Source organism: Chelonia mydas, chromosome 12 (assembly GCF_015237465.2).
Source record: "Chelonia mydas isolate rCheMyd1 chromosome 12, rCheMyd1.pri.v2, whole genome shotgun sequence".
In the NCBI taxonomy this organism is placed as follows: domain Eukaryota; kingdom Metazoa; phylum Chordata; order Testudines; family Cheloniidae; genus Chelonia; species Chelonia mydas.
In genome coordinates, this window is record NC_051252.2 from 41,349,911 (window position 1) to 41,369,157 (window position 19,247).

The 19,247-nt window shown below is 44.3% G+C and overlaps 1 protein-coding gene across 5 annotated transcripts in view; it reads left to right on the forward strand.

Annotated features, from left to right (window-relative positions):
• ZFHX3 (zinc finger homeobox 3) overlaps nucleotides 1-19,247 on the forward strand; it is a 285,820-nt gene that overhangs the window by 118,791 nt on the left and 147,782 nt on the right. Inside the window, exon 4 of one of the 5 annotated variants that reach the window (XM_043526090.1) lies at nucleotides 15,462-15,518. The exons of the other annotated variants lie outside the window; for them this stretch is intronic. Coding sequence (XP_043382025.1) covers nucleotides 15,462-15,518 — 57 coding nt within the window. The remainder of the gene's footprint in view (nucleotides 1-15,461; nucleotides 15,519-19,247) is intronic. 5 annotated transcript variants of the gene reach the window in all.

Sequence of the window (19,247 nt, forward strand, 5' to 3'; positions counted from 1 at the left end):
TGAGTTCACAATCCCACCTGCTGGAACTTTCCACTGTTAAGTGTAGATTGTTCGGTCAGTGGAGCTTTTGTTGTGTTTCTGTAGCCTCTGTTGATCTGAACCAGATCCTTCATGACCCTATTCATTGCATCCCAGACTACAAGGTGACACCCACATCTCCTTTCCTTTGCTGTGCCAGGGACCCTTTTGCACCCACTGAGTAGCAAAACAAAGTACAGAGGGACACTGAGGCACACACACTGTTTATAAAAATATTACAGAAAATTCCGACTTCTGACTACCCTCACTCAACCAAAGCCATCTGGTTATGCGTGTGTGTGCATGCAATGCCAAATCACATGAGAGTGAAGCACTTTCCACTCCAGCACTAACTCAGGAGGATGTTGAATAGCAGCACCTTAAGTGAGATATTTTTAGTCAGCACATCTGGATACCTGGCATCTGAGTGTTTTAAAGAGCTGTCCTTGGAGCTGTGGATGGTTAATGTTGTTTTTTCAATAACTCTTGCGTCAAGGTTCCTTCCCCACTCTGAACTCTAGGGTACAGATGTGGGGACCTGCATGAAAAACCCCCTAAGCTTATTTTTACCAGCTTAGGTTAAAACTTCCCCAAGGTACAAACTATTTTACCTTTTGCCCCTGGACTTTATTGCTGCCACCACCAAGCGTCTAACAAATATATAACAGGGAAAGAGCCCGCTTGGAAACGTCATCCCCCCCCCTTCCCCCCCCCCAATCCTCCCCAAACCCTACACCCCCTTTCCTGGGGAAGGTTTGGTAAAAATCCTCACCAATTTGCATAGGTGAACACAGACCCAAACCCTTGGATCTTTAAGAACAATGAAAAATCAATCAGGTTCTTAAAAGAAGAATTTGAATTGAAGAAAAAGTAAAAGAATCACCTCTGTAAAATCAGGATGGTAAATACCTTACAAGGTAATCAGATTCAAAACATAGAGAATCCCTCTCGGCAAAACTTTAAGTTACAAAAAGGCACAAAAACAGGAATACACATTCCGTTCAGCCAACTTATTTTATCAGCCATTTAAACAAAACAGAGTCTAACGCATATTTAACTAGATTGCTTATTAGCCTTATACAGGAGTTCTGACCTGCATTCCTGCTCTGGTCCCGGCAAAAGCAACACACAGACAGAGAGAACCCTTTGTTTCCCCCCCCAGCTTTGAAAGTATCTTGTCTCCTCATTGGTCATTTTGGTCAGGTGCCAGCGAGGTTATCTTTAGCTTCTTAACACTGTACAGATGAAAGGGTTTTGCCTCTGGCCAGGAGGGATTTAAAGGTCGTTAGCCTTCCCTTTATATTTATGACATCTTGGAACACTGAGTAAGTTTCAGAAGTCTGGAAGAAAGCTAATATTGTGCTAGTATTTCAGAAGGGTAAATGAGACAACCTGGGTAATTATAGGCCTGTCAGCCTGATACTGATCCTGGGCAAGATAATGAAGCAGCTGATACCTGACTTGATTAATACAAAATTAAAGGAGAGGAGTATAATTAATGCCAAGCAACACGGGTTTATGGAAAATAGATCCTGTCAACTAACAATCTCTTTTTTGCTGAGATTACAAGTTTAGTTTAGAGAGGTGAGAGTGTTGATGCAGTATACTTACAGTTCTGTAAGGCATTTGACTTGGTACCACATGACAATTTGATTAAGAAACTAGAATGATACGAAATCAACATGGTCCACATTATATGCATTAAAAACTGGCTAAATGGCAGATCTCAAAATGTAATTGCAAACAAGAATCCTCTTCAAGCACTTTTGGTTCTAGTGGGGTCCCACAGAGAGCAGTTCTTGGGCCTGTGCTATTTAATATTTTTATCAGTGACCTGGAAAAAGACGTAAAAACTGAATGTCTGCACCACCATCTAAACAGCCCTGTAGCCCAAGCCAGGCCAGCTGCTGGTGTTTAATTGCAGTGTAGGCATATCCTAAGACTCCTTCATGGACTGGGACTCCCTTGTGCTACGTTCTGTACAAACACAGAACAAAAAAGTTCCCTGAGGATTTTACAATGCAAATGTAAAACCAGAGAACAGATGGATATATGCAGACGGGCATACATGGAAACAGCAAGACAGTATTGGTCAGTATGATAGGTGGGGATAAAGTTTTTGCAGATGACACAAAGATTGGGGGAGTAGTAAATAATGGAGAGAACAGTAGTAAATAATGACCGAGCACAATCTGGATTGCTTCATAAAGTGGGTGCCAGCAAAAATATGCATTTTAATATGGCCTGATGTAAGGTCAACTTGTAGGAACAAAATAATTCAGATCATACTTGCAGGATGGGAGACTCTACCTTGGAAGGCAGTGACTCTGAAAGGATCTGGAGGTGGGGGCCAGCTGGATAATCAGCTGAATGTGAGCGCTCAGTATGAGGCTGTGGCCAAAAGGCCTCATGCGATCCTTGGGTGTATAAACAGGGTATCTTGAGTAGGAGTAGAATCTCAACTATACCTACAAAATGATAAGTTCTAAACTCACTGCTGCCACTCAAGGAAAAGATTTTGGAGTCATCGTGGATAGCTCTCTGAAAACCTGTGCTCAATGTGCAGTGGCAGTCAAAAAAAAAAAAAAAAAAAAGCTAATGCTAGGAACCATTGGGAAAGGGATAGCTAATAAAGCAGAAAATACCATAATACAACTGTAAATCCATGGTGCCCCCACATCTTAAATACTGCATGCAGTTCTGGTCACCCCATCTGTAAAAAGATGTATTAGAACTGGAGAAAGTACAGAGAAGGGCAACAAAAATTATTAGGGGTGTGATATTGGCAGACCAGGTGCCAGTTCATGCCAAGCCTCCTATGCCTCACTGAACATTGATAGTTGCGTAGCTGGAAACCAGTCTGGCTTGTGTGTTACTCCTGGGGGAATTCTGCGCCACTGCGCAATGCAGAATTTTGTAGAAATTAATGTTGCGCAGAATTTCCTTTCTTCCCCACAGAAATGGTCTGCAGAGATGTTGGTCGCCCCTAGGGACCTCTGGACCTGGCAGAGTCCAGTTTGCAAATACAAGACAAGGCTTGGGGGGGACGGAACTGGAGGGTTCCCAGCAACTACAGTTCCCAGCACTCCCTGAAGGAAGGAGGCGGCGGTGTGCAGGAAACTGTGCAAGCCTAGGACCCAGCATCAGGCTCTTTCTCCCGCTGGATCCCTGGGCTCTAGGAGAGTAGGGTCTGAGTGTCTGGACCGGGGGGGAGGCCTGCAGCTGGCCTCTGTGAGGGAGAGGGTGTCGGTGTCTGGCCCCCTGGCTGGGCTCGAGGGGACGGGGGTGGAAGGGTGCAGAGAAGCAGCAACTGGGTTGTCATAGGGGTTTCTTTAATGCTCTAGTCCTGGGGGAATTTTAGTGTGTGTCTGTATTGTTACAGACATACTTGCTGACAGGTATTTTGAAATAAATTACCAAAGTAATTGAAACTGGTGTTATTATATAGTGTTATTTTGACAAATAAAATTTGCAGAATTTTGCAGAATTTCAACATACTGTGCACAGAATTTTAAAATAGTGTGCGCAGAATTCCTCCAGGAGGAGTGTGTGTTAATAGTGTTAAAACAGGCATTAGATTTTTAAAGATGTTTAGTGTTTGGACTTTATGAAATGCTTGTGAGTTGCTGCATGTATTAATCTCACTTATAATATTTGTATCCCATGTTATAAAGTAATATTTAAGTGTTGGCTCTGTAACTATAAAAGTGCTTAGCTATGAAAATGAAACCCCCGTAGTCAGGAGACAAACATTAAATATCAATTTACACAAGAGATGTCATCTTCTGCCCTGCAAAAGAAGGCCTGTACATACCTACAAACCATTGTGGAACATGAGTGGACAAAAGACTTTGTTGATTGTTTTCCCTATCCCCATGAAGCAGGGACGTGCACAAACACTCGTCCCATCACAGCTTGAACGCTGGTGGAAGGGAATAAAAATTCCTGTCAAGAAGAAATTGTCATCACGATGCTGCTTGGAATTTGGAGAGGCCAGTATTTCTAAATATTAGCATGGGATCCCAAGCTGCTTAGCTTGGGTTAGACCTGAGGTCCTATAGAGTTTGTACATTATAGCAGCTTCTATTACTTTTTGGAATCTAAGACTGTAACTCATTGGTGTGTGTATGTTTACCTGCTTTAACCTTGTAAATAACTCTCGTTTCCTTTTCTTAGTTAATAAGTCCTTAGTTTATTACAGGATTGGCTACAAGCATTTGTAGTTGGTGTGTGATCTGAGGTGCAATTGACCTGGGGTAAGTGACTGGCCCTTTGGGACTGGGAGTAACCTGAACATTGTTGTACCAAAGATCTTGACAAGGGACCTCTATCACAAAAGCAAGTTTGCCTAGGTAGCAGGATAGACTGGAGTACCCAAGGGGACTGTCTATGACTCCATGGTAAGGTTGTTACAGTGCCTGTGGAGTTCACACTTGGTGAAATCTAAGCACAGAACTCACAACCAGTTTGGGGTTTGTAACAGTCTGCCCTGAGACTGGCTGTCACATTCATGAGCCACTCCATGCAGCTTGACAAGAGGGATGGAACAGATTCCATGTGAGGAGAGATTAAACAAACTGAAACTGTTCGGCCTAGAAAAGAGACTGCTAAACAGGGATGATATAGAGGTCTATAAAATCACGAACGGTGTGGAGAAAGTGAATAGGGAAGTGTTATTTACCATCTCACATAACACAAGAACCAGGGGCACCCAATGAAATTAAGACGCAGCAGGTTTAAAACAAACAAAGCAAAGTATTTCTTCACACAATGCACTGTCAACCCGTGGAGCTCATTACCAGGGAATGTTGTGAAGGTCAAAAGTATAGTGGGTTAAAAAAAGAATTAGAGAAGTTCCCGGAGGACAGGTCTATCAATGGCTACTAGCCAACATGGTCAGGGATACAATTCCATGCTTCGGGTGTCCCTAAATCTCTGACTGCCAGAAGCAGGGAATGGATGACAGGGAATGCATCACTCACAATTGTCATGTTATGTTCATTCCCTCTGAAGCATCTGGCCACTGTCAGAAAATGGGATACTGAGCTAGATGGACCATTGGTCTGACCCAATATGGCCATTCTTATGTTCTTATTGTTATATTACCTCTCTATTTAGCATTGGTGCAACAGTTAACTGGAGTATTGTATCCAGTTCTAGTGTTCACAATTCAAGAAGGATGTTGATAAATTGGAGTGGGTTCAGAGAAGAGCCATGGGAATCATTAAGGGATTAGAAAACGCGCCTTATAGTGAGAGACTGAGGAGCTCAATCTATTTAGCTTAGCAAATAGAACATTAAGAGGTGACTTGATTATAGTCCTTAAGTGCCTACATAGGGAAGAAAATTTGATAATAAATGGCTCTTCCAGCTAGCAAACAAAAGTCTTACAAAATCCAATGGCTGGAAGTTGAAGCTAGACAAACTTCAAACTAGAAATAAAGTGCAAATTTTTAACAATGAGGGTAATTAAGCACTGGAACAACTTTAAAAGCGTTCTGCATCACTGCAAATGTTTAAATAAAGATATTGGCTGTTTTTCTAAGGACATCGTCTAGTTCAAACAAACTATTTCAGGGAAGTCCTGTAGCCTGTGTAATACAAGATATCAAAGTAGATTATCACAATGGTCTCTTCTGCTCTTCTGGCTTTATAGTCTATGAATATTTGAAATTGTTCCATGGCTTTCTTAAGATGGAAATGGAGTAAAGAGTTTCAAAAGTTTCTGGGTATGTATATTACAAGCCCACAGCTGAAGCGTGTCTTTGGGTAAATAACGCCATAAGCAAGGAGAATGAGCATAGCCCTGCAGGATATATTCGGACCTACAGAGAAGCAATGACTGGTAGCGGCCTCAGTCCTGCTTGTGATGCACAGTATGGATTTCTCAATGTTGTCTCTGATCTCTGTGGGTCTATATGTCGGAATGGATGAGATAAGATAGAAACTGGTTCAAATGGAATCCAGATCTTCTAGTTTTGAGCCTTTGATTTTTAGGAGATTCCTTTGCATTTGAGCCTTTTCTAGGTCCTAGGAAGCTCTGGATCTAGCACTTCAATGGAGAATGACAAAGCATCCATTTCTAGTTCTCGCTGCAGCTGTCTAGTTCTCACATGAACTTCTTGAAGTGAAGGTACTAACCAAGGCAACACCTCGACACCCTGGCCTTTCCTGGCCAATGTCCCACCTCCAGCCATGGCCACCCCGATGCTTCAGAGGAAGGAGATTAAAAAAACAAACAGAAAGCATTGGGATGGAAAAATCTCCTCCTGACCCCTGCAGGTGACTGGCTGAAACCCTGAATCCATGAGCTTTTAGGTACATAAGACATAAACTAAAAGTGAGCCCAGGGCTACCAAGCCCTGTTCCTTGCCATTACAAGCAACCCCTTCATACAATTCCACTCAAACTTGTCCCGCTTTCTCTTAAAACTAATTAAATGGTCACCATAGCTCCTATTGCGAGGCTGTTCCAGAGCCTCACCCCTCTGATGGTTAGAACCCTTCTAATTTCCAGCCTGAATTTGTTCATGGATAGTTTGATATTGTACTTCATCTTAAATAGCTGTTCACCCTCCCCGGACATGTGTGGTCTGCCCTTGGAGTTGGAGAACCCATCTGCTGGAAGGGTGAGTCTGAGGCTATGGCTGCACTGTGAAAATAAAATGTGCGTTGGTCACTTGAGTTAGACCAGCAGCAAAGACATGGCAGCTCAGTTTTTGGGTTAGCCGCTCAAGGGAAAACCTAGAGGGGGGAGCCTGGGGTTGAAGTCAAGCTGCTAACCAGAGCTAAAAGAAGAGTCGCTGGGTCTTCACGGCTTCTTTAACCCAAGTTAGCAATTTTTGCAGCGTAGTCAGACCCTGAGTCTTTAATCTGTGACTTGGGCTTGAGGACAACAGCTTCCTCACACATCCACAACCCTAGCAGGGTGTGCTGGCATTTCCCCTCTAGTTCTTTCCCCAAAGTTGGGAAACTCACTGAAACTCCCTATGTGGTGGTACTGGCTCAGCGTGATGTTGGGTAGAAGTGTGAAGGCTGTCATGATTGAAGCTCCGTGTTATTGGTCCTGTCCCAGCAGAGGGTTAGGTGGGGCTGTGTTGTTGTGTGTCAGAGTTCAGATGAGAGTTAAAATTAACACCCTGGCCACTGAAGATCTCATGACACCCTTCATATGCATGGAAGATTTCTGAATTGGATTTATATGGAATACCAGTGTTAATTACATTCTGCCTACTTAAATCTCCCCTGTGCGCTTTCTTCACTTTTTTTCCATAGCTATTGTGTTGCTGTGATGCTGTTAAACAATCACCTCAGTTTACCGTAGAAACAGTAAACATTTCAGTGGAGAGTAAAATAATCCCTCGGCATGTAATTTTAAACCCATTTAACATTTTTTTGTCCTTCTGAAGCTAAAAGTCCATCGTTGGTTCTACACAGGTGCAACTGGGTATTGCAGCACTATGGTATTGTGAGATGAAGGTAATGATATTTATCTTTAAACCGTATTTCCTCACAGCCCCTCAGTAGGTATCCCCATTTCATAGAGGACAACGCTGAGACAAAAGAGGTTAATGGTCTTGTCTAAGGGCACATAAGAGGCAGGTTTCAGAACTGAGATCAGAGCTCTGGAGTTCCTGGGTGTAGCTCTGATGTTCAAGCAACAACTTTCTCAACGCCATGATTAACCAGTCCTCCGAGCCGGAGCCACATCTAGAAGCTGGGTGCTGCTCTCTGTGTGGAGGCTGCTAGCAGTGCACAGCACCCTCCCTGCGGAGCACAGAGTACAATTAAACGGAAGCAGTGATGGGCTTTGGAAATTGATCTGCTTTCCCTGCAGTTGTCTACATAGAAAAGCTTGTGCAGGTCCTAATTGGTGCAGAGTAGTAAAGTCACCCCTGCTCCAAATTGAGCCAGTTCTGCTGGGAATTGTGTGTGTGTCACCCTCCTACTCATCTGTGTTCTCCTCAGGGACTGGGCCAGCTGGCTGTCAGTGTGGGTTGCTAGGAAACCAACATGCTTTGGTCTCAGTTTCCTTAGGACAAGACCCCAGCCAACACTTCAGGGCCTGAAACCAGCATGGATCAAAAGGAAAATACAAAAGAACAAGTGGAATGCTGTGACCCCAAACCCTCCCCCCAGTCACCCAGCTCAAATTCTTTCCATGGGCTTGTGATTCTTAGAAATGAATCTCAAACAGTAGGAAAGGGGCAGGCAGGCAGATGGACCTGTGCCTGCCTGTTTCACTTCAGGAGCAATTTCCTGTTTGCATAGGATTGGGAAGGTAGAGTCTGTAGATCCCACACAGCAAGACTTCCTTTCGCTTTTAAATTCTGAAGGCTTCACCTGTCACTCCCTCTTATTTCTGTGACTGCAGAGTGCAAGGTTTTGATTCTCTGCCCTGGGGTAGGGTGTGTCGTCTTTTGAGTATCAGGACTCCTGGTGAGGGGATAAATAGCAGGTAATGTATGATCTCAGTAAACCCTGATTGACCTTTCCCACTGATAGATTTGGAAAAGTCTGCTCCTGGGACACAAGGGCAGTGCTAGCCCTGAACTCTCCTCAAATTTCTCAGGTCTAGTCAGGAAAAGTTTGGCAGCATAACTGTCAGTTAGGAGTGTGAAAAATCATCATCCCAGGGGCTGTCAAAATTGCTAGTGTAAACGTAGCTGTCCTGGCAAAACCCCCGACAGTCGAGCCTGGGACGTACAGCCTATTTCAAAGCACAGGCAGCTGTGAGAACTTAGCGCTTCTCCCAGTCAGAGCAGCGTGGCCCAGTCCCAGGTCGATGCTGTAAGCAGATAGAGCACCCTCTGGAGTCTGCCTGAGCAGAGAAGTTAGCTGCCAAATGCTAACATGTCTTTACTGAGCATGTGTAAACAGTTTTTTTTTTTTTTTTTTTTTTTTAAAGGCTCATAACTTGGCCAAATTGATGTGTTTTCATAGGAGCTGCACAAGGCATGTCCCTGACACCAGTGCATCCTCTGTCAGATTTCAAGTATCTCCTCCAAAGTATTGAGGTGCTAGAGCTTCTAAAAATTATCATTTTGTATAGGAGGGCCATTTTGAAGAGGAAGGTTGTACAGTATTTCTTAAAGGCAGTCATCCCCTGGACTCACCTAATCTTTCTTGGAAGATTTTGTTCCATAGCAGGATGCTCTCAACCAATAGGTAAAATAATCCTATTCTCTGTCTGAGACTGGAAGTTATTTGGAGCAGGGACTGCCTAGTCTTGTGTCTTTGTTGGCACCTCACTCTATGACGTATCCTTTATTATCCAAACTGTTCACATTCCATTCAAGTGATTTTATTAAATATTAACAAACTTTCGTATCTATGCATGATATTAACACAGTTTGACATTGTGTTTAGCTCATAGCTATTATCAAATCGCTTCCTAACTCTGTCCACTAACAGAGTTTCCTGATGGGCTACTCATATCAAATTAACTAGGTGGGGAGGTTTGTGATGGTCCTTGGTTCCTGGGAGAGTTCTTTCTACAGTCTTGGGCCAGCCCCCAAGACAGCTCGGTCTCTTGCAAAGATGAACTTTGCCCTTATGGTAGAAAGTTCCATTGTGTCAGAGGAGTCAAGATGTCAACTATGATCTTCATCCTGGAGCTTTAGGCTCTTTTAGATACCCTGGGCCCAGGCCATTGAGTGCCTTGAAGATTAGGACCAAGACCGGGGTAGTCCATTATTTTTTTTTTGGTCATGGTCCAAATTTCTTAGTCAAGGTCCAGACTCCAGAGAGAATAATAATAATAATTAATGATAACGAGTAAGTGATTTTTGGGGTTCGTTCAAAAGCATTTGGTGGTCTGGATTTGGCCCACAGTCCACCTATTGACTACCTCTGACCTAGATCTTTAACTTTATTTGATATTCTGTGGAAAGCTAGCACAGGGAGTGAAGGACTGGTCTGATGTTTGTGGTAGCCTGTGTTGCTGAGAAGTAGTGCTTTGTGCCAGCTGGAGTTTCCTAAGGCATGAAGGCTTCATTGCGAGGCATATTTCATTGCTGTAGCCCAGCCACGAGGTGACATAGGTGTGTGTAACTGAGGCTGGGTAATCCATCTCCAGGATGGAGCAGAGTCTCCTAACCAGCTGGACATGGCATAAAGTTACTCTCAGATGCTTGACATCGGTGAGGACTGATGACTGAGGGCCAACTTAGGTCTGTATATTTTCATTGCCGCCCTTGTTAACGTTGGTGTAGGACGGCTCAGAACCTGATATTGTTCATCTCTGGGGTACTGGTATTCTGGTACTGGTACTCTCACTTACGGCGAGAGTAAGACCATAATTCTCTGGGGGCACTGTTGCTACTATAGGATTATTTCTTGGGATTCACTAAGGTACGTTGCTGTTTTTCAACCTTTTTTCATTGGTGAACCCCCCCCCCCAAATTTTTAACTGGAGGTGCAGATACCTTTGGAAATCTTAGACATAGTCTGTGGCCCCCCTGGGGTCCTCAGCTCACAAGCTGAGAACCACTGGTGTAGGAAGTTAGTTATAAATAAACTATGTGAAAACAGGATATTCATCAGTCTTTGTCATTGTCACAGTTCAGGGCAGCTGCACCTGTATTCTCCCTCTGAAGTCCAGCAAGGGCCCCTCTCCTAGGCTTCTCTCTCTCCAGCCATCATCTCTCTTGGACAGCGACACACATCTCTCCCTCCAGGTTGCACAGTTCCCTGTCTATGCTGTGAATTCCCCAGCAAGTCAGATCACTCATATCATGCTAAAAAGCTTACCAAAGATCACCTTCCCCCATCTCCACAAGGGCTCTGGTCAGTGTCAGTCCTTCCAGCCATTCCCTAGGGATTGGGCCCACGCCTTGGACAGAAGTCCTGTCTGTTTGCTGGATCAGAAAAAAGGCCCTGAGTCTGTTTAAATTCAGGCCTTTTATCCAACAGTCCTTTGTCTGTCGGCCTCTGGCAAATGCAGTTTGAACTAGCTCATGCAGGCATCCCCAGGGGTGGTAGTTCTCTGGAGGTGTTACCACCTGAGTGAATTTGCCTAATCACCCCCCAGTGTTCTTCGTTTCATACAATCCCTAGCCCAAATGATACATAAACTTAGTACAGGAAATCTCCCAAAGCTATTGCAGGAGATTGCCGTATTTGTCACAATCACAACACTTATAGCTCTCATTTGATTTGAGGTAGTTGAAACAAATAGTGAGCAAAGGAAGTTTAATCTATGTCCAAAGTATTTCCTTGAATAAAATGAGCACAGCCTAGCTGGGTCTGGCTGGCTCCAGTTTCCTGTGTAATTTTTGAAGCATTATTATACTGGCCCCTTGTTGTCCGCAGCCTGCAAAAATCTCCTGCAACTGCTCAGCTAGTAACATGATCACAAAGCAGTGTCTCATCACACCGAATAGTTGAGTTTCTAACTCATTTCTTTCATACGAGTGCATAAAACCGACTGCAGTGCTTTCAACCAGAGCCTTCAGGAAGCTTTCTGCTCGTGAATGCATTGGGCACCAGCTCCTCAGTATGAGAAACAAGTTGGGTTTTTCTTTCTGCTCTGCTTTATCCTCTTCCCCCAATCAAGCAACAAACAAAAATGACCTTGTAGAGACAGGTTTCAGAGTAGCAGCCGTGTTAGTCTGTATTCGCAAAAAGAAAAGGAGTACTTGTGGAGTACGTCGTCGGATGCATCTGATGAAGTGAGCTGTAGCTCATGAAAGCTTATGCTCAAATAAATTTTGTAGTCTCTAAGGTGCCACAAGTACTTCTTTTCTTCTTGTAGAGACACTTTGTGGTCAGTGAATCCACTTCAGGTTCCAGCCATGCTTCCTTTCGGTCACTGCCTAGATTGTTCTCATGATGCTGGGATCCCTATTATTTCTGAATGCGGCATATGGTTTCAAGAGCTCCATGCTATCTGTTTGTTTTCCTCTGATTCTGTCTTTTTTTCACCTGAGTTACCCTGGATAGGAACCCAGCCTGTTACACTTCTCTTGTCTGGCCTGCTTGCTTTGGTGCTGCAGCTGGACTTGTCCATGTGCTGCTTTCCCTTTACCCACCCCTCTTGGCCTGGAGCTGGAAGAGCAGCTCCTTCTCATAGTTGGGGCAGTGTAGACTTGTGTGCCAGTCTTGTTACCTTTACATGTACAGCACAACTGTTAAGAGCATCTCCAGCAGAGCATTCCTTCTCACAGGGGGACGCTAAGTCAAGAGGGCCTGTCTGCTCACTGGTGGGTGTTTGGTTGATTTCCAGTTCTAATTCCATGTCACCTGAGGGCGTTCAGAGATTGGGAAACAAGAATAATTAATGACCTGGAAAAAGTCTCATATGAAGAGATTGAAAAGACGTAAACTCTGAATCCAGCATACAATTTCAGGAGCCCCTCTGTTTCTTTTCCTCTGATTTGGTCTTTTTTTTTCTCCACCTGACCATTTTCTCCATTGACTGTGTAGAGAAGATGACTAAGAAGGGGTATGATAAAAACGTACAAATATAAATGGTATTGAAATGGGGCATTTCCCTTCCCGCTCTCAAAATACAGGGACAAAGGTGACGCTCAATTCAATTGAGAGGTCGCAAATTTAAAATTGATGCAGAAATACTTCTTTACAACACATACTAAGACTGTGCAACTCACTGCCACAAAATAAACTCTTGCTCTCGGTGATAACAAGATTCAAAAAGGATCAGACATTTTTATGAATAGCTAGAGCCAGACTTGTCCTAATGAATGTTTTAGGAAAATTGTGGAAGAGAGAGAAACCCTTGATCTTCAGGGCATAAGCCAACTTCGAACTACTAGAAGTTAGGCAGAAACTTTCCTTGGGAGCAGATTATTCTGTAAGTGTCAACAGCATGGTTTCTTGCACCTTCTTCTGAAGCAACTGATGATGGCCACTTTCGGATGCAGGATACTGGATTAGATGGCCCTGTGGTCTGATGCATTCTGACAGTTCAAACATTCTGCTTTGGAAGAATGCCACTGCTATGCCCATTATCTCCATTGCGTGTCATTTCCAAATGTTTGCTTCAGGTTTTTGGTGGGGGGTGATATTGTAAACTGAGAGGCCCTCAGAGAGTTAGGTCTCATGGACACAGCTCACATCCTCCAGCACAAAAATTAATCTCTTGAAGTATTCTAGGTGTGTTTCTAATGACTGCATTAAGTGTCACACTCTGCAGACTAGCGAGGGAAGTGTGTTCACTTGTCCCCTCCACTGGAACTGTCTTGTCCACCCCTTGTTCCTCTTGTGCTCTTCCAAAACAAGCTTTATTTATACCTTTCTGCCTACAAGGGTTAATCCAACCCAAAAGCAGGTAGGACAGTACTATTACAAAAACTCCATAGCAGTCTCTTAAAGATCCTCTGAACAAAAGATACATGCTTCTCAGAGGTCAAAGGAAGCTACGGAGGGTTTGCATTGCCGGGGGAAAGACACATACACATTTCAGTGGTAACATGGAAAATAAATAAATAAACCAGCTCTCCTCTTCCTCCTCCCTCCCCTCACTACTGTTGCAACCACTTAGAGCTGGCCTGCTGGATTAACTCAGTAGCATCAAACTCCATTTTATTAATCTGTATTTGAACATCTGTAGTACCTTTCAGCTGAGGATCACAAAGCACTTTAGAAGCGTTAACTAAGCCTCATAACGCTGTAAGGTGGCAAAGGTAAGGGATCTTTAGTATTTGCTTTTCCTGCCACTGAAATGCAGTAGTGTCTAGGGTAGGACTAAGCAACTTTTTAATAGACTTTGACAATTGGGGAGCGGAAGATGAATAGAATGTAACCATCTGAGGTGGGATTTGGCCAGGGAGCAGGAATAATATACACTTCTATTCAGTTACTCTGGGATTTTACCATAGTAGTAACCATATAGTAACTCTGATTAAAAAATCAAAATTAGCAGACAAGGAAAACACAAATCTGATCTTTGGATTTTATTAAAACATTTGATATCTCAAAATCATGACCTGAAACATTCAAATTGGCTTGGGTAGGAACAGTGTTATGGGGGCTAAAAATAAACCAAACAGCAGTGACATGAGTTTGAATGACCTCTCGGGTACAAAGCTGGGTGGTAAGGCCAGTGTTCATTAACATCTTTCTTAATGATCCAAAAGAAGTAAACAGCATCCAGATGTAGTTCATTGATGATACCAACTTGTTAAGGACAGAGCAATAATTCTGAGGAACCTAGAGATCCTGGGAACGTAATCAGGAAATTATCAAATGAGATTCAACATAGAAAAATGCGGCTAATACATCTTGGGGAAGAGACTCTGTAATGAGGGTACTCCGAGCAAGGGAGAGATTGGGAAGCAGTGTTGCAGAAAGAGAACTAAGGGTGACAGTGGGCTGTGAATCAGAGATGAGTTTGCAATGTGATATGGCAATAACAAAGCCATTGCAGTAGTGCAGTTGTTCTCAAATTTCATTGCACTGTCATCCCCCTTCTGACAAGAAAAATTACTGCATGACCCCAGGAGGGGGGACTGGAGCCTGAGCCCACCCAGAGCCCTGCCATCCTGGGGGGCAAAAGCTGAAGCTTGAGGGCTTCTGCCCTGGGCAGAGGCATGTAAGCTTGGCCCACCTGCCCAGGGCTGAAGCCCTCAGGCTTCAGCCTGGGCCCCATCAAATCTAACAGCAGCTCTGGTGACCACATTATAATGGGATCATGACCCACTTCGAGGTCCCGACCCACAGTTTGAGAACCCCTGAAATAATGGGCTTCATGTCCAGAGGCTTTGTATTGGGTAGCCAAACCTGGCCCTGTATGTGGACAGGATATAAGTCAGCATCTCACCTCCTGCTTCTTCCATTAATTTTTCCAGCAGATGTAACCATGTCAGAGCACGTCTTTTATCTGCCCGCTATTCACACCATTGCACCAATTAACCTTTCAGAGTCAGAATGCATACCTCCATTTCCCTTCTCTGGAGTTTATAAGATGGGCTCACCTGCAAGTTCAAGGCATCTGTGAACTTGAAGTATAACAGTCTTAGTTTTCACATTCTTTCTAAAAACAAAGGAAGTTTCCTGACCCAAAATGTTATGATATTAGTGGTTATATTATTTAAATAAACATTATTAGAATGTTAATTGTTTTTTAAAAAATAGTTGAAAGCCTGGAAATTGAGAGTGAAGATTTCAGATTGCTGAGCCTGTATCCACCTAACATGGCCTGTCTGGCTAATTTTGTGAACTGCACCTTTGAACGTGAAATCTCATGGCATGTGTGTCTGGAGGGCAGGACTGGGAATCAATTCAAGATGGCGGTAGGGTTGCCAACTTTTTGTAATATTTAAAAACCAGACAGTCTAGCAGGAGTGCTGGAACCTCCCCTGCCCCTTGAGGTCCCACTCCCGCCCTGCCCCTTCCCCCTGAGGCACTTCCCCCCCCATTACCTCTTCTTCTCCCCCCGCCTCCATCGTTCACTGCTTTTCCCTTCTTCCCCCCTCCATGCAGGGTCTGGTGGGACTCACCTGCAGAGCCGGGGCTGGGAGCTGCAGCCACCCAATTCAGGTAAGAGGTGGCCTGGCTGAGTAGGGGCCGGCATGGGTGGTGATTTGATGCCTCCCCACCTGCCCTGCCCGCAGCAACCAGACTTTGGGTGTCCGGTCAGTAGATCTGACCGGACACAGTCAGGTGCCCTTTTTGACTGGACTTTCCAGTCAACAGCTGGACACCTGGCTACCCTAGCTGGCTGTCAGAGGGAATAATACATCCTCTAAACAGAAAGTAGGTTTTGCTCTTCCTGTATGAAAAGCTAACAAACAACCCTGCTTTCCTCTGTCTGAAACCGCCTGTTTTTCCAACCCCAGACTTCATATACCTCTTCCTCCCTCATATCAGCCACCAACACTCCTCCAGTTCACCTGATAGTTGTAGCTAAAGAACCAACATGTGCCTGTTCATACTGTATAGAACAGTATAAGGAAGTAGGATCTTTGGGCCAGGGCCTGTCTCTGGCCATCACCTCCTTCCCAACCCCAGGCTGGCTTCTTCCTGCTCCTCTCCAGCCCCAGCGAGATGAAGCTTTTTGGATGCTGGTCTCTGGTTCCTCCTAAGATGGTTGAGAGAAGAAATACATGGAGGAAGGACAAGTATAAACCGCTAGGGTTGGTACTGTGGAGTTGCACAAATATGGAGTTTGCAGAGCTTCGTCTTGGTGCTGTACATCCTAAAACATAGGCTTTGCTGTTGCGCTTGCCAAGGAGCAGCTTTTAAAAATAATGTTCAACATTTTCGTCCGTCGACAGTGACGGTTCCTCACGGAGGGCTAGCCCCTGGAAAGCATGACGTTTGTAAAGCTGTATCTGTTAGTGGCGAGCAAAACCTCCCTAATTTAGTTTCGTCTCAAACTTTCAAAAAAATTCACCTTTTGGCTGAGACTAAACAATTGCAAACATCACAGTATTTGATAGTGAAAGCTCCTGTAAGTACTGGAGATGTCAGTGCAGGAAAGCTTTCTTGTGAGGCTTTTGGTCATGTCTATTATTTGCATAGTGAAACTCTGTCGACTGCTTTGAAAATTTACCTGCTGATGTCGTTTATGTAAAACATGCATCACCTGTGCCAATTTTCCAACAGTATTTTAATCTCTGGGGTCTGGTGATCCAAGCTTCCCTCTTAAGCTTTGATTTGTACACAGCCTCTTGTTGGTTCTTGCTGCAGTTTACACTTATGATCAACATTTGTCCTCGTAATGTAAATTGGTCGGGATTAAGGTTGCCTGCAAGCAGCATGGCTGTCTCACCTGTCCTGCTAAACAGCAAAGAAGACTTGATGGACAAAGGTAAATAGGTCATCAGAGACTGCTGCAGTAGCAGCAGGGTCGGGGAGGGTGGATCGTGAGGTAGCAGGAGAGGTCTGTTGGCTCCAGTGAGAGCAGGGAGGTGTAGTGCCAACTCGTGTGACTCTATCATGAGTCTTGTGATATTTGGTGTTCTTTGAAGCTCCAACTCCTGGAATCAGGTAATTACACTAGAATCTCAGCTTTCATTTAAAAAATAAGCAAATTCCTAGCCCTCCTGGTTGCAGAGAGAAGCTTGAAAATCCAATCAGAGTGCCCCGTAAAGGCTCAGAAACCAGAAGGCAAACGAAAAGACGACAAACCACATGTATCCCTTTTCCGAAAGTTAAATGAATTTTAAGCCAATAATGATTTTTGGGGTTTGACTTGGATATTTTTGAAGGTTTGGGGTTGGTGATACTGAACAAAGTGGAGCAGCTGCTGAGCACGGAGGGCACTTGATAGTATAAATATTGAAAGACCTGGGTGTGAAACAGGGCACTGAGTGCTCAAGTCATTCCACTCCCATTCCTGGTTATTTCTGCAGTGGTAGTTCACACACACGTGCGGATAAGGGATGACGGTTAACGAGGGAGAGGCTTGAGAGGAGGACGACTGCCATGGTGGAATGTCCTGAAACGTGCTTAATATCCTGTGCACATTTTGTGAATTTGTCTTTAGATTTTTAAAAGTGAAAGATGTTGACCAAAAGAAGTAAGTCTTGAGGTTTGAGAGCAACACTTGCCAGAACAGTTTTGATCCACGTATGTGGGACACTAGGAGACGTACCATTGACTGTGACTGTTTGCTCATTATTGAGCTTGCTAATGACAGTAGCATGGCACTGTGTTCATCTGCCCCGGTATTGGAGCATGTGCTTGTGAGAAACATTCTGTGGAGGATGTTCAGACGCAAGGCGATGGGAAAGCTCTTAGAAATTGTGTTCTTAGGAGGGAATTGCTCCGGTATGGCTGCCAGTCTCGTAATGGAATAGTAATGGGAAAGCGGAAGACCATGACTGCAAGCAGGATGCCAAGTGAGCTGAGCCCCTTCACTACAACTGTCTTTTTGTCATGTGTTTATAAGGTCCCTAGCCCAGGGGGTCCTGGTCTGTGAGTAGGGACCCAAGGTGCTACCACAAGACAAACAATAATTTGCCAGATGGAAACTGGCACCTTCAGTCACCTGGTTTTACTCCATTCATGTCTCCTCCTGTTGTTTGTTTGACTCTTGGCCCCAGGACAGCAGTGTTTTCTTCCTCTTGATCCATGACTTTCAGAGGAGGAAGTGGCTGGTGGGTAAAGTTGAGCAAAGAGGCTTTCCAGGGACTTGCTAAAGCAAGTGGGAGGGATCCTGGTGATACTTTTACGCATGTAATGAGCATGCAGAGTCTTTCACCTACCTGACTCTGTGATGAATGATTAATTCATGTTCTCAGGCCAACTGTGCAATTAAGCCAAAAAGAGGAAAAAGTCCAAGTTAAATCTAATTTGGCCCCATCTTGTTTTCTGTTAATCTATGCTGTTGTGTGTCCGTCTGTCCCTGGAGAGTGTGGGGGGGCTTGCTGCTCACTGGAGCCTGCATAAACAATATCCTTGTTAAGAGCTGATCGGTTTAGGAAGGCCATGTGAAGAAGCCAGCCTGCCAAAGGCAGTGAAAACTGGTGCTGTTGCCTCCCTCTGGGCTTTAGCCCCTCCTCATTAAGCTGTTCCGGGCTATTGATTGGGAGCTTGTGTTTGGAAGAGTCTTACTTACTCCATGCATTATCTTGACAGATTGATCAGACCTGATTGAGAACCTCTTAAAGAAACGAACAGCTGTAATGGGAAAGTTGGACTCTGTCATCTGTTAGGATGATTCTGGGAGTGAGAAGAACAAGGCTGACATCTTGGAGCAATTGTATTTACAATTAACATGGCTGAAAACGATTGCCTCTATTGATCCCCCCTTCCTGCAATTACAGCCCCATTGTTTACATTCCAGCACTTCGGTTATAAAAAGGAAATTCAATAATTATTGCATTATTTAAAGTTAAAGTGCCACAGAGTTTGCTGGCTACGCTTGCTGGTTGATTTAACGTTCAGTAAAATCCATGTTGAGCTCTCCATCTTTAGGCTGAACAATATTGGCTTTTAATGAGACTTAAAGGGGTGGGGGAGCAAAACCCAGTCTGCTGGGTGTTCGTCTGGGTTGTTTATGGGGGAAACTCAAAAGCACTTCAGAGCAGCCAAAGGTATTGTCTGTCCTTCTCTCTTCACCACGAGGAACAGCCTCATGGCCACCAGAGAGAGCATGTCTGGGCCAGCCACCTTTCATCTTACTCTAAACCCCAATGGGGACATCTCCCCCCCCCCTTGCTTCCCTCTACTGGCATATGTGGGGCACACAGGGGAGACTGAAGGTTCAAGGGGGTTATTGGTAGGCCAGTAATGAGGTAGAATGAAAAGCTTTTCTCCAAA